This window comes from Rhagoletis pomonella, unplaced genomic scaffold, assembly GCF_013731165.1.
Source record: "Rhagoletis pomonella isolate Grant_MI unplaced genomic scaffold, Rhpom_1.0 Rhpom_scaffold_00005, whole genome shotgun sequence".
Taxonomy (NCBI): domain Eukaryota; kingdom Metazoa; phylum Arthropoda; class Insecta; order Diptera; family Tephritidae; genus Rhagoletis; species Rhagoletis pomonella.
The window spans coordinates 53,924,971-53,939,845 of NW_023458559.1; the positions used below are offsets into that span (position 1 = coordinate 53,924,971).

Consider the following 14,875-nt stretch of genomic DNA (forward strand, 5'->3'; position numbering starts at 1 on the left):
GAGGGTGTTGTGCATTTTCTTCCATATAAAAATAGATTTAGTTCATGCGTTATATGGAAGAAAATGCGAAGCAGCCTGGACAAAAGAAAATTCTCAAAAATCAACGGTAGTTTTTAGAGGCTTGACACTTTCACCTTATATACTAAAATTTAATGGGCTACAAAATTGCATACTCAAAATTTTGATTTCAAGAAATCGAATTGAAAAGTTGAAAATTTCATTGGAAATTTTTCGCTACTTCTTGAATTTTCCCGAGTTCTATGTGAAATTGAATAAATTGATTCCGGTTTTTGCTGTACAATAAATTATATAAAAAAAATTGTTGTAGAAAATATAAGTAAAGGAAAAATTAATATTTTTGACGCTGACTGAATTTAGGAATTATAATTCTAAATTATGTAAGTGAAATAAAGATTGATTTTCAACGACAAAATTTAAATTTAATTGAAAAAATCGATTAACATGGAGCCCCAAAAAAGTTTAATATTTCATTAACATACGAAGTAATTTTTATGCGTAATAGAAAAAAGCACTAAGTCGAGTTAACTTGTTTAGCTAAAATTCAACAAAATTTGCACATAGTTAGCGTCTACGGCATTTTTCAAATTGTTAGGCATGCATACATACATATATACGAACATATGCACCTACACACATAAGTATGTGCGTGTGTGGTATGTATTTAGAGGAAAATTTTATTGCCTATGCGCATATGCATTTGCTTAGCGAATTGTTGTGTCGCATGGAAAATTGAATGAAACTCAATGCGTCCTTCGCATATGCATGTGTATGTGTGTAGGTTATGTTAACATTGCTGTCACTGACTATGCCTGATTGTGATTTATTTTTAGAGTTTAGTTTTATGATATAATCGCTTGTAGTTTTAAAACCAATCGCTGCCCGCTGTGAGAATTTTTGAAAAGCAAAGAGACCGGTATTTGTAAAATAGATATATATATGTATATATATATATTTATATGTACATATGCACATGAATCGGCAAAGTAGGGAACAAATATGTATGAATGATCTTTGAGATTGCTCGCTTACCTCTCGGTTTTTACAGAAAAATGTAATAGCTTTTGTGTGAACTCACCACAGAGGATAAACAATCAATTACGCACACAAAAATGCCTGGTCCATATTTGTTCGAGCTTAATTGCTTAGTTGCAAGCTGTGTCTGTCCATCTGCATATTTACAAGTAACCAGTATACACACACACACATATTTATGTACAGAGCAACAAACATAAATTTATTGTTTACCCAGGCTGTGTAAATATTTTTGCGGTTGTAGCGGTAATTACGCATACAAATCTGCAAACAGTCGATGGTAGAAAAATGCTGCAGAGTAGACAGGAAACTTCCACGTTCATATAAACATATGGATGTATGTAGTGAGCGTGCTTGTGTGCATACTCTGTTACAAAAGCAGCAAATAAAGAAAATATTAGCACAAAGTTTACTTGTTTGCCTTTAGCAAATACCGCTATTACGAACTGCCCACATGATGGTGCCCCAACACTAGCAATTATTTTTGTTCACTTTGAAAATTTAAGCCTTAATTTTCCAGTGAGCTTAAAGACACTCGCACATTTTATTTATCAATATATGTAAACTAAATTAATTTAAAGCATACAAAAATATGTTGCGCTTCCCAATTCATCTTCTGAAAAACCAGAAACGCTTGCTTGGTGATGGTCCTGCTTTGCGCTCCGGTATAATGTCTGCATTTTCGTCCCCCTCCGCTTCCTCTGCGCCCGTTTTTGCTACCTCATCCTTCGCCTGCATTCGCGCCTCAGGCTCTGGCAATGGCTCAGTGTCATCCTCCGCTGCATCAGCCGCAATCGGATCCAAGTCTTCTGCCAAATCTTCATCGATAGCTTCTTCACTTTCCACCTTCACCGGCGTGTCTGTCGTTGCTTCCAGTATTGCAGCTTCGGTTCCCTGCACAGTTGGCAGTACGAAAGGCACTTGCGGTCGCAGGCCGGCCGCTGGATACGGCGCAAGCTGGCGCGCACGCAAGTATTTGGCCTTTAAATGCGTACGTTCTGCCACTGGGCTGCCATGGATGGGCGCCAGTAGCGCTAGTAACAGTAATATACAGCAAAAGGCTTTCATTATTTTTACTACTTAATCAAATCGTTGCACTTTTTTGAAGCGCTCCTACGTTACGATTTGGTGTGCAGCTCACAACTAATTTTGATGTTTTTTCAAAAAATCATTCAAAGCTCACAAAGTGAATTCGTCAGTATTTTTGACTACCCAAATTCTTTATGCGCCCCTTATGAGCATTAGTCAAGTTGACGCTTGGCGCACACTGCAACGCATATTAATTTTTTTAATTTTCGATGTTCATATTTTGCTTTTGTTATTTTTCAGTTTCAGTTCCTGTCGGTAGCATAACTTAGCTTTTATTATTTTACAGAGCGAAAATCATGGCCAGCCTGCTGGTGAGTGGAGTTCTATTGGTCCTACGCTTGAGTTGCTAACATGTAGCTACCGCTGCTGCTAAGTACAGTCGCGTAATTATTAGATACTTGTTTTGTTTTTGTTTCTTTTGTTGTTATTCCACTCGAATAGTTTGTGCGGCGCTTGGCGTTTTGTATTTTGACCACAGGCACGTCGCCAAATTGCCCATTCGCTTGTCTACATATGTCATACGAATGTCAGATGAATGTCATACAAAATTCAAAATTGGTATTCAACTGTCCATCATTGGCCGCGATATAGCCGAAATTGTGGGTGACTACATGATAAACATTTTACTGGCGAACATACATACATACATATACTGGCAACTTGTGGGGTACAAATTTTACGAGCAACTTTAATGCTCACTGTAATGAAAAAATATCATAAAATGGCTACTTATTTATATGTACTTAAATGTCATAAATGTTTGTAACAAGGTTTATGAAATATTGATTTTATGAACGGCTGAACTATGCAGAGAATATTTAATTTTGGCGCTGTATTTACCCTGCAGGGAAAGCTACTAGTTGTAAACTAGAATTCTACCGGTTTGCGTTTCAGCTGAACTAGTTCACGTTCTATCCTTTTTCAATGTTAGCGACTGGTATTTTTAACATTGCGATGTCCTACGAGATGTCAATTGTCAGGCTATGCATCAGCATCTACTAGTATAAATACTAGAAGGATCATACCAGTTGATAAGATAGTCTACCAATTCATGCCCCGTGAAAAGCATAAGTGTGCATTTTTGCTCGCGACGCTCCAGCAGTCACAATGGCCGACAGAGCAAAGCACTCGCGTGGTAAGCCTGAGGTCCCAGGTTCAAATCGTGGCGCAGGGAAAATTTTTTTATTTTCTATTTTTTATTTTATTTTTATTTTTTATAAATTTATTTTTTTGTTTATGCTGTTTATTGTTATTTTTAAATTTAATAAAAAAAATATGTTTTTTAATTTCTTTGTTTTTATAGCAATAGCATTTCTTCCTAAATGTTTTTTTGCAATGCAATTAGATTTTCAAATTTGTTATTTATTTATATAAATTGAATAAATTATTTTTACTTACATTTATTTAACTTTAAAATTCTTAACCACCTCCAAGCGGCCTCGAACCTGCGATTTCAGAACCAGAACCAGTAGTCTTCACGTGACGCCACAGCCGACATTTGTAAGAAAAGCAATTAATTGCGTTTTATTTTTGGCTTTGACAAAAATCCCGAAGTAGTTCCGTAGATTCCCAGCTGCAAGAATCCCGAAAATATCGAGTAATTTCGAAAATCTGAAATAGTCCCGAAAATCCCGAAATATAATAATTAATTACAAATTTGATAAGCACTACTTTGCGTAGAACTGGAAGTTGGAAAATACTTGAAAATCGTATTTGCGGTGCATAAAGAAGTATTATGTTTTTAGTTGTAAAATTACGAATCAAATTGATTCACTCTACAAATCAAATCACAAATAAATTTGATTTCGCATTTGATTGACAAATCAAATCACAACTTAATTTTATCAGAACCTGAAATGAGTTACTTTTGCACGCAAAAATCTGAAATATGCTACCAGTGTTGCCAAGTTTTGAATTTGAAAAAGCACTAAAACCCAAGAACAATCTCGTTTTTTCTCGAAAAAAGCACAAATTTTTTGTTGTAGAATTTAATTGACTTTGTATGCATACACAATTTTATTGTAGGTATGCCGATTCCAAATAATAAAAATTAGTGTTTCTTGCTCGGCGGTCAAATTTATTCTGTTTTCTATAAATTCAAGTATTTTCGTCCAAACGACGCGACTTAAACATTTTTGTTCTTATTTTCTAATTTGCAGCTGTGTTCGGCGTTGCCGCTTCGCTTAGATTTGCGCTGTTTAAATACTAATTTTTTCTTCGTATTGCTTAATTTTTTCCACAATTCCTATCAAACAAAAGTAACAACAAAAATTAAGTATGTTTCATGAAATATGTGGAAGTTAAAATCTACACTGTAGTCTCTTATGATCTCGTGAACTAAAGCAACGTAAAGAACTTTTCTTTCCGACTGCTTCTTACCTGAAACATAACAAAATTTGATATCCCTTTTTAAAGTGTCTTATTTGTCGCAGCCACCGGCGCATAGTGGAAAAAATTTGTTTGTATAAAAAAGCTGCATACACGATTATTCTTTTTTTAAACAGGTTCGTTATTCATTTTACTCTCAGGAGATGCTGGTGCTTTTTTTAATATTCCTAATATTCTAACAAATTCAGCCCAAACTAAAGGTCTAAGGGCCGTTTTCTCATCCAACCTTTACTTTACCGGCCACTTTATCGTCTCGATATACGAGTTTTCGTTTTCTCATCAGCGCATTAAGTTCTCGAAGCGATAAACTGTTGCTCACCCGATGCAACCTTTAAAATTTGTACCTAACTTTAAATTTTGGTTTGGTTTTGGTTCATGAGTCAGATATATTAGATATTTCAACCAAGGTTTTGGTTTTTGCTAACAGTTGCTCATGCTCATATTTGCTTATGCTGCATTGCCAACCTTTGAAATTTTAGGACGAATGTAGTGAAGTTTCACTCTCGGAAATGTAGTGAAGTTTCACTCTACAGAATAACAAATTTATTTTTACAAGTAAGTTTAGAAAACGAAAACACTTTAAAGTGAGGAACAATTTAACTGCCCTGTTAGTAAAGGCAACTTTACTGCTTACATTAGAAAACGGCCCTAAATATCGATTTCTGGTCCCAGCAACATGGACGTTTTTGCAGGCAATGGCAAATTACCGTATATAATGTTGCCACATTTTTTTCTTTCACCTATGATTGTCATTGTGCCTTGATTTTGTTTCCATTTTTTGATTTTGTTTCCATTTATGTTCCTTACGAAACTTCCAATTTCTCTACATTTAATTTACATTTTTGTTTCAGATTCATAGTTTCGGTGTCTTCAAACTAAAAAAAAAGCACAAAAAACGCACCAAGTACCAAACCCATAAAATTTCGCGTTTCGAATTAAGAAAAGCACTAAGTTGGCAACAGTGTGTGCTACTCTTCCACGCAAATAATGAAAATCTGAAATGTTCTACTCTTCGACGCGAGTAATGAAATGCGCAAGTCTTCGACGCGAATAGTTAATCGTGCTAGTCTTCCACGTTAGGGAGCAACGATATTTTCCAAATTGAACTGTGACGGGTGTGATTTGACTTATTGACGGGTGTGACAAGTTGAACGTGAATACACAAGTACACATTATTAGACAACTAAACTAACTTTATTTCTCAAAAAAAAAAAATCGGATTTTACAAACACATAAAATATTCTGCCAGCTAAAAACGGAATAAGCCTTAATCGGACTCGTCATCTCCATTGTCTGTCTGAGTCATTGGAGAGTGCCTTATTTTTAAATAGTACTGCACTTTCAGTGAGGCTGTTACCTGTCAAACCCTATGAGATACTGTTTTTACGCTGACAATTCAAGTAATGGTTTCTTTGTATCCGTGATAGCATAGCTTAGTTTTTCCATCGCTCGAGCAACATATCTTTATGATTATCTTTATCATCGGATATCACAAACAAATATATGATACATTTTAGATTAGTAAAAAAGTAATGGTAGCAGCCCTGACCGAATTTATTAAAATTTGTCAAACTTCGAATTGTGACGGGTGTGACATGTGACGGGTGTGACCAACATAATGGTTTTTTTTTTCTAAAAGAAAAACATATAAATACTTAGAAGCAATTCACACATATTCGCCTGTGCCACAGCGTTACTTTCGTCAGCAGTTTTACACCGTGCAACAAAATGCATATGAAAAAGTAAAGTCGGCTTTTTTATGCTCCCACCCTCTACGATTGTTCTATACCGAAAAAATTGAATCCCTACTTTTTTATTTTGAAATAAAAAAATATGTGGAGCTAGCTCAAAGCGCTCAAAGTATTCCATGTATTTTATATGGAGCAAAAAAACAACTTTTCGTATAAATGGTATACAATTCTTAAAAATCAATATTTTTCTATCGGAAAACTCTGTTTCTCTCCAAAAAAATCCCTGTAATAATACTTAATTGTTTATTTCACAATTTTTTCATCGCAACTATAATATATAGGTCCGCCAATAACCCACAATATCCCCAAAAAATGCAATGGAGGGACCAATAAAAAATTGTTAGTATTAAAAAATGGTTAAATAAACAATTGGGTATTATTATTGCAAGACTCTTGAAGAGAACCAGAGATTTCCGATTGAAAAATATTGATTTTCCAGAATTTTAAATATATTTTGATTTCAACATAAAAAACAGGGGTCTACTTTTTTCTATATAGAGAGCATTACAATTCCGACTTTACTGTTTTTGGACCACCCTAATGTACACATACGTTTACGTTAGTAAATCTTTTAAAAGTTATTCAAAGCTGTGCCATACTGTTCCACTTTCCCAGTTTGCCTTCTAATTTCGTATATTGTTTTTTTTTTTTTTTTCAAAACTTAGCAAGCACAGTTTTCCATTAAACTAATAAAGTTTTCTTATTTTATTGAACTTCAAACCTTTCAATATGCATTAAACTGCTTGCATATGAAGCTCTTTTATTGCTATTGTCATAATATGCAAGTACATTGGTATGTACATAGATGCTACCGTTGTACGTGCAATGAATATTTGAAGAGCAACTAACAAATAGTTAAATAGTGCTTGGATACAATAAGTGTGTATGTACATAGGTTTTACATATAGTATGTCAGTAAGTATAGAAATGTTAAATATACTTGACTGAAAACTTTTGCCTGAAAAGTAGTAGCAAGGTTAGACATTTTTCAAGTTCAAGGTAAAGCAGTGCTACATTACTCATATGCACATACATATGTATGTACGCATGAAGGTGGATATGTTTGTGTGTCTAGTGTATACCTCTCTTTATTGTTTCATGTCGTAGCACCACACAAAATATACCTTTGGTGAATTTTGACGAAGTTGTTTCGAAGTATTCAATCGTTAAATTTACAGTTCATTAAATAGTTAAAAATTAATAACAACTGTTGAAAACTTGTTATTCAGCAGGAAGTAGAAAAGGTGCGAAAACTGCCCAGTATGGCGTAGCTCACACAATTACCTCAGAAAAAATAGTTTATTTCTATTTCTATTTCAGCAACTAACTTGAAAATGATGTATAATTACCCAGCAGCCTCATTGAGATAAACCAAATGCTTACACTTTTGATACATGTCTTTGCAAATGCATAGTTCAATATTAGTTGTTTAATCTTTTAACTGCTACGGTCAAAAATTTGGGTCTAATTTAAGTATAGTCTATTTTTTAAGCCAGTCAATAGTTTTAGCCAATTTTCAATATATTCTGGTTTTAATTTTTGTCCAATTGGTTGCTACCAAGGCTGACCGGGTGCAATCCCCATCAGACGGAGCATGAAATTTAAGATTATTTTTATTCTTAATTATGGAAGTGTAAACCGAACTGTTTAAATTCTAAGCCCAACATATGTGCTCTCTTTTTTCAACTTTAAGGTTTGTATTTGTGTAAAAAGTTTAAAATTAAAACCGAAATTCTTAACCGTGTGTGAATTAACTATTTCAGCGTGAAAAGTCATCTGTAAAAGAAACATACTGACTTTGCATTGCCTTGAGCTAAATGCATTTTAAAGCAGTTGAAATCAAATGCAGACTCGGACATTCGACTTGAAGCTGCAAAAAACTGCCGTTTCACGTCTGGACAAACTTCAAAGCAGGACTCTACTGTCGGTGGCAGGAGCAATGACAACGTGTCCAACCGTGGCCGTAGACTCGTTCCTAGGTTCCACCCCGCTCCACATTTTTGTCCAGGCATCAGCAGACTCGAGGAATTTGCATATGCAAAATTCTGACAGTACTTTTGTACTTTTAAAAACACGACGCAACACTAAAGTATTTTGAGCACAATACCAGGTCTCGAAATCTGCGAGTTCTCCGACGCTATGCCAAAGGAAATCTGCTTTGGAACAGAATTTCAGTTCAAAATTCCAAACCAAGATGTCTGGTCAAATGGTTTACCAGAACTAGACCTCAGATATGTACACTGGTAAATAGATGGATTAAAGATGGCGGGCAGAGTAGGAGCGGGTGTCTTTCCATCTGGATCCAAACTTTCTATTACACTTGATACTTGATTCACGATATTTCAGGCCGAGGTACTAGCAATCTGAATTTATAACAAACTGACCCTTGAGAGGAGTTTAAAGGCACGTTTCTAGTTATATTTTCAGATATCCAGGCGGCCATAAGGGTGCGACGATAACCTCCAGTATTTTGCGTTTATTAAAGAACCTATGGTTTTTACCTGTAATCTATTTCTACGTTTAGTTTTTATCAGATTCTGAAGAGAAAATACGCTTCCAACATTTGCGGAGGAATGTGGAATAGACAATATACGTTGAGCCATTTTTAAAATGTTTGCAAACAACGGCTCGTTCAGTTCGTTTTTGATTAGTTTAATTTGTTCCCAAAACTCGCATATATTTAAATTTTTTTAAGTTCCCAAAAAGGTCTATGAGGTGTCAATGTACTTTTTGGTTTAAAATTGTACCAAAAGAGCACAATTGTGGCAAATTTATCATCACTGGCATGTAATAGGACCATATATGTATGTATGTAAGATAACCTCCGACACTATGACGGAACTCTATTCAGTGGTTTTTGGGTTTAGTCCGAACAACGAAAACGGCTATCATTTTATGCAAACAGGTATTTAGATAGGACAGTCTATAGCGAAACTCGAAAAATCAAAGCTCATTCTTTGTGAAAAAATTAAATAAATTCTTCAAAATTTTCGCATAAATTTTACCTTTAACTAAAAATTAAAAACAAAGTTACAATAGTTCAATGGGATATAGAAATCTAGGAGAAAATGGTTCCCAATCGAATGATACTCGCGCGTTTACGTATGTAAATGTAAATACAAAATTCCGTATCCCGAAAAGCTCCAAACTTCTGCAAAACACCGAAAAGCTCCCAAAAAATAATTTCGCATAAACTCTCGAAAATTCTGGAATACGTCTCGCAAACAACAATTCAGTTTTTATCACTGCGCAAAAAAAAAACAAAAATATCGGATTTGCTTGCGAAAAAGGTAAAAGGAAAATTTTTATTCAATTGAACAGGAAATAATGTTTTAAGTACAATGAAATGAATTACTTCAACAAAATTTCCAGCAAAATTGTCTTGCCATCATTTGTAGCTTCATTAACGTTAATATATACTTTTACCAATTAAATAGATTAGCTAACGCGATTACCGCATATCTGAAAGTTTAGTTGTTGGCTGCAAACCTTGGCTGGCTGCTTGTTAATATTCCTGAGATGTGAGCTCGAAGAAAGATTTGTGGAAAATGGCATGCAGTTAGCAAATGGCTGCATTATTGGCGAATTGGCGTAGCGATTGCGAATTAGAAATGAAAGAAAATTCTTGCGAAGCAAAATGAGTTTATAACTATAAAATTTCTGATAAAATGCGTGTACACTAGAAAAGCTTCACATTTGTAAAGAAATAAATTTTTATTATATTTTTATCGTTTTTTTTTTATAAAATTAATAAACTTAACACATTTCAATAAGTAGAAAACAAATGTAAAAAGGATGGTATCGTACTACGCCACCCGTGAATCGTCGTAACTTTACTGCTCCTCTCCCACTTCCTCCTCCAACGCTTATTTCAAAATGTAAATAACTCCCGGTTCCGCGCGCACCAGCTCCACAACACCGGTCGCACCCGCAGCGGGCACAGCTTGCAACAAGAGCGGCTGCGAGCGCACCAGACCGCGTTGCTTGGCCAATGCAACTCTTTGACGCGGCTGCACCAAGTTTTGCGCTACTAAATCACCCTCAGCGGGGGCGGCGGCAGGCGCAGGCAAAGTGGTAGTTTCCTCTGGTGGCCCATAGGTGGGATCGGGTGTTGGCTCCTCCTCTGGTGGGCCATAAACTTCCTCCGGCGCAGGTGCCTCTGTCTCCGTTGGCAAATCGAAGGGAATCGCTGGCGTGACGCCAGCTGGCGGATAGGGTGCTGGCTGATCTGCCTCCGCTGCAGGTGGCGCGACCTCTGCTGCAGCACTATCAGTCACCTCAGCCTCTTGGCGTGCCAGAAAGCGATTGGGTGCCCGTCGAAGCGCTGCACGGAAACGTGGTGGCTCAGCGTGAGTTGTTGCCAAAGTGGTGGCGAATATTAAGGCCAAGAGGGTGGTGTACTTGAACATTTTGTTGCGATGAAGTTTACTGGTTGAGTTTCTGCTACTGCTGCTGTCTGGCTACACTTTGCCACTTGGATTTGATCGTAAGAATGCAGTGGAAGTGTCAACGCTTTTCAGCTTTTATACTTTGGCGCAATAAATTTGATTTCATGAGCTTTATTAATCAAAAAATAGTTCTAAGCGCAGTCAGTTCCACTCAATTACTCGCACAATTGCTGGGCCTACTGCCATATTTGATGCAACGAGGATAGTTTCATTGGAGGTGGCGTACTAGGTTGTGGGTGAATGCCTGCAGTGGCAGCGCGTCGACGCATCAGACGCTGTTAGGCTTTTTATTATGCGTACGTGACAATAATGGATGAGGTTGTTCCGCTCGTTTGACTGCTATGTCAAGGGCCAATGCCTAATCGCGAGTGCCCAAATGCGGATGCGTAGTATGTAAACAGAAACTTTTATGTGTTTATTTGCGCTATGTTGTTGCAGCAAGCAGTGATTTTTTGCTTAACCCTTTCAGGTCCATGCATATTTCCCTAAAAGTTGCTCCTCTCAAATGGAAATTCTGTATGTTTTTAGGAGTTTTATTTTTATTTTCCGTTTTTAAAATGTGCCTCAAATTTATTTCGCTATTTTTATCATGAAATTAAAAAAAATAATATTTTTAAGAAAATTAGAAAAATTAATCAAAATATGTATGACATTTTTTTGGTTGAAGTTTTCTTTAGAAAAAAACTAGTTTTTACGAAGTTATCTTTCAAGAAAAAAATTCTTCAAGACCACATAATTTTGGAACAAAACTAAAAATAAATAGTATTAAGGATACACATTTTAGAATAAATAGGAAGTATTTTTTCGGAAAATATAATTTCAAGGGAAAACATATGTTTTTAAAGATTTTTTTCGTAAAAAATAATGGTAAAATCTAATATTACGGATATTTTTTTTGTTTTGTTTGTTGAAAAATATTATGTAAGGGGAAAACATACATAAATATTGACAAAGGATTTTTTTACGGAAAAAATTATGAGAAAAAATAAATTTTTAATGAAGTAATATCTAATAATAATAATAGATTGACGCTAACACATATGTTAGTGTTTGGCCGAGCTTCTCCTCCGATTTGTGGCGTGCGCCTTGATGTTGTCACACAAAGAGGAGGTGATTGTATTTTAATGAGAAGTTGTTTTTCATGGCAGAAATACACGCGGAGGTTTGCCATTGCCTGCCGAGGGGCGACCGCTGTTAAGAAAAAGCCTTTCTACATTTTTTTTTGCGATGTTGCTTTGACCAGGGCTTGAACCCAGGCGCTGCGGAGTGAAAGCTTACCACTACACCACAGCGGCCACCGGAAAATAATATTTATAGAAATTATATTACATAAAAAAGAAAATTTTTATTCTGAAAAAATTTATTTCTTTGGGCAAAAAACTATTTTTGAGCAAAGTAAATTTAAAAAAACACGCTCCTATTTTTACGAAAAAAGTATGAGTTTGAATATTTTTTTTTTGGAATTTTTTTTTAGGAATCACTTTAGTTGAGATTAATGAAATTTCACAGGAGAAAATTGGTGTTTTACATACAACTTTTTTACTTGATATCAGAATTACATTTTTATCCCTCGATGAATTACAACTTACAATTCAAATCATGAGGTTTTTTAAAATAATGTGTAGGCTTATGGTACTGAGAGGGTTAAAGCATAAGCGAACACAGACAGTGAAGGGAAAATTTGAATAGTTTAACAGGCCTTAACTTTCAATACGGCGTCTCTTTAGAGCCTGGTTTCATGTTTGGAATAGATGCAAATCAAAGGGTTTTAAAAACCAAATCTGACAAACAGATGACGGAAAATCGTTCCAAAATAGATCATACTCCTACCCTGTCGGAAACACCAACAACGAGAATGAGAACTTCATACATCTGTATGCATACATATGTATGTATTTTCATTAAATGGACCTATTAAACATTTGTTTTCTAAATTTGGTGAAATCGACCCTACAACCGCCTTACTTGGCGCACAAGACCGCCAAAAAATTTTGGGCCATTTAACCAGTAAATAAATGAATGAAACTACGTGTTACAGACTTTAAATATAGAAGTTCGTACAAAACTCAAAGGGAATGCCCGAATTAATTTATATGCGACTTGCGTTTAATCAACAAGTGAACCAAGTACACAGGTGACTAATTAAATTTAAAAATATACTAGGAGAGGGTCAGCAGCGCAAATTAGGAACTAATAGTAATGAAACTTTGAGCGAAAAATAGTGCGAATATCAATTTAATTATAAATGGTGAAGAAACAACATACTGAAGACGAGACGACAATAATTTTTGATAGTATAAAATGTTAGTGCAGATGATAGATAAAATCAGACGGCATTAGGCAGAAGCAGCAGCAGCAGCAATCTTTTCAACGAATATTTTCCACTCGTTATAAGAGTTACACCGAACAAAAAAAAAGATGTTCCACAAGAGCGCTTTCCTATTACTGGTGTTGGCCATAGCTCTCGCCATCGCTGAGCCGCCGCGCTTTCTTTCACGCCCTAACCGTTTCCAGCAGCGTCGTCAATTTCTCGCACGTCAACAGTCCGTACCCGCAGCACCCCAGCCCGAATTCGCGGCTTACCCTTCGGCTGATGAACTGAAACCGGAAAATCCTTTTCAAGCTGAGGAGGAAACTATCGAACCGGACTTAGTTTACGGCCCACCAGACGCCACTTACGGACCACCATTGCCCGCCACTGATCCCTTGCCAGCCGTAGAATCGCCGCCACAGTTTGCGACCAATCCAGATGCTGAGGAATTTGAACGCCTCACTCAAAGCCGTCCCTCGTTACGCGTCCAACAGCGTCCCCAGCAACAACGCGCTCAAGTGCATCTTGTGCAACGCACTCAACGCCTACAGCAAAGAAAGATACAACAAAAAGCCATTGTTAAGCAGGTTGTGAATGCTCCTCAACGCCAGGAGGCTACCATTAAACGTGTGGTGAGCACACAGCAATTGGTAGCTAGGCCTGCGCCAGCGCCCGCTGCTGCTGTGGTTGTGGCAGCACCCATTGCAGCAGCTGCGTCGACTGCAGTAGCGCCCGCGAAGGTGGTGATATCCTCGCAACGCCTAGTGGCAGTGGAACCTGCGCCCGCCTTCAGTGCCGCCGTTAACACGCCACTGGGAGAGTCTTATGTAGTCATCAATTCGCCATTCGCTTTAACCTCGCAATTTCAGTCGTGGTAAGGTGGCGTATTTTGTTATAATTATATCTGTTTGGGGAATGTTTCAGAAAAATTATAAATAAAAAATAGTCGATAAAAAACGAAAAGTACGCATCATTTGTTCTCAACCGGCTTGTGTTCATGTTAATAAGTTCTTCCTTTAAGAGTAGGTTTGCCTTTAAATACAGCGGCTCATTTCTGTGTTTTGCCGGGTAACCGATTTCATTTTAATTTCGATTTATATATTTTGCATCGACGCTTATTTCGCAATAAACTGAATTTGTTCGATGGAAGAATTTGTTGTTTATTTGCAAGTTCAGCACAACGCAATACATTCTTGAGGACTCTGATCATAACATCAATTACCGTAATTGAAAATGGCGTTAAACTTTGTCCGCATAACTTCAGCAATGGTATAACAATACTCCCACAATCTTCCAATTATTTTCCCCTTTCCCGAGCCCTTAAGCTTTTCGCTTTCGCATTAGTTTTGCTACTGCAGTTAACCGCAGCGGCCCACCGCATTGCTACCTTGCGTTCTTGCTGTTATTATTTGCCACCACCGATGCATTTTTCACTTTGCAAGGAGTGCTTTTATTGCGTCAAACTGACAGTAATCAGCTCAGCAGAAGAATATCCGTTTGCCTGGAAGGTCTACAGACCGCAAACCCGTCCCACCGCCAGCCAGTCACCTCTCTTGTGTAACTCTCACTGGCAGTTTGTCTTTTGCCGACATTGTCGAGCTAAGCCAGCTGTGGCAACAATGACTTCGGCGACATTCCTGACTTACTTCACGACATTCTGTTTTTCGTAAATTTTCTGAGATATTTCTTTAGAATTTCTTTGCGCCATTGTTGCACACAGCGTCACATGGCGGTACATACATATCTACATATATACTCGACACAAAGGTACCCATATCAGTGTTGATATTTTAAGTACAATTGTACTTTTTTCAGTACAATTAGTTTTGAAAAGT

General features: G+C 36.7%; 2 protein-coding genes across 2 annotated transcripts; one reads left to right on the forward strand and one right to left on the reverse strand.

The window, feature by feature from the left end:
* Window positions 1–10,020: 10,020 nt before the first annotated feature.
* On the reverse strand, window positions 10,021–11,284 carry LOC118739920 (skin secretory protein xP2-like). Its single transcript, XM_036471420.1, has one exon. The coding sequence runs from the start codon at window positions 10,688–10,690 to the stop codon at window positions 10,148–10,150; it is 543 nt and encodes a 180-aa protein (XP_036327313.1). The 5' UTR covers window positions 10,691–11,284; the 3' UTR covers window positions 10,021–10,147.
* A 1,831-nt stretch (window positions 11,285–13,115) lies between these two features.
* LOC118739921 lies at window positions 13,116–14,210 on the forward strand. The gene has a single exon (XM_036471421.1). It carries the CDS (start codon window positions 13,148–13,150, stop codon window positions 13,916–13,918), a length of 771 nt encoding a protein of 256 aa, XP_036327314.1. The 5' UTR covers window positions 13,116–13,147; the 3' UTR covers window positions 13,919–14,210.
* The last annotated feature ends 665 nt before the right edge of the window (window positions 14,211–14,875 follow it).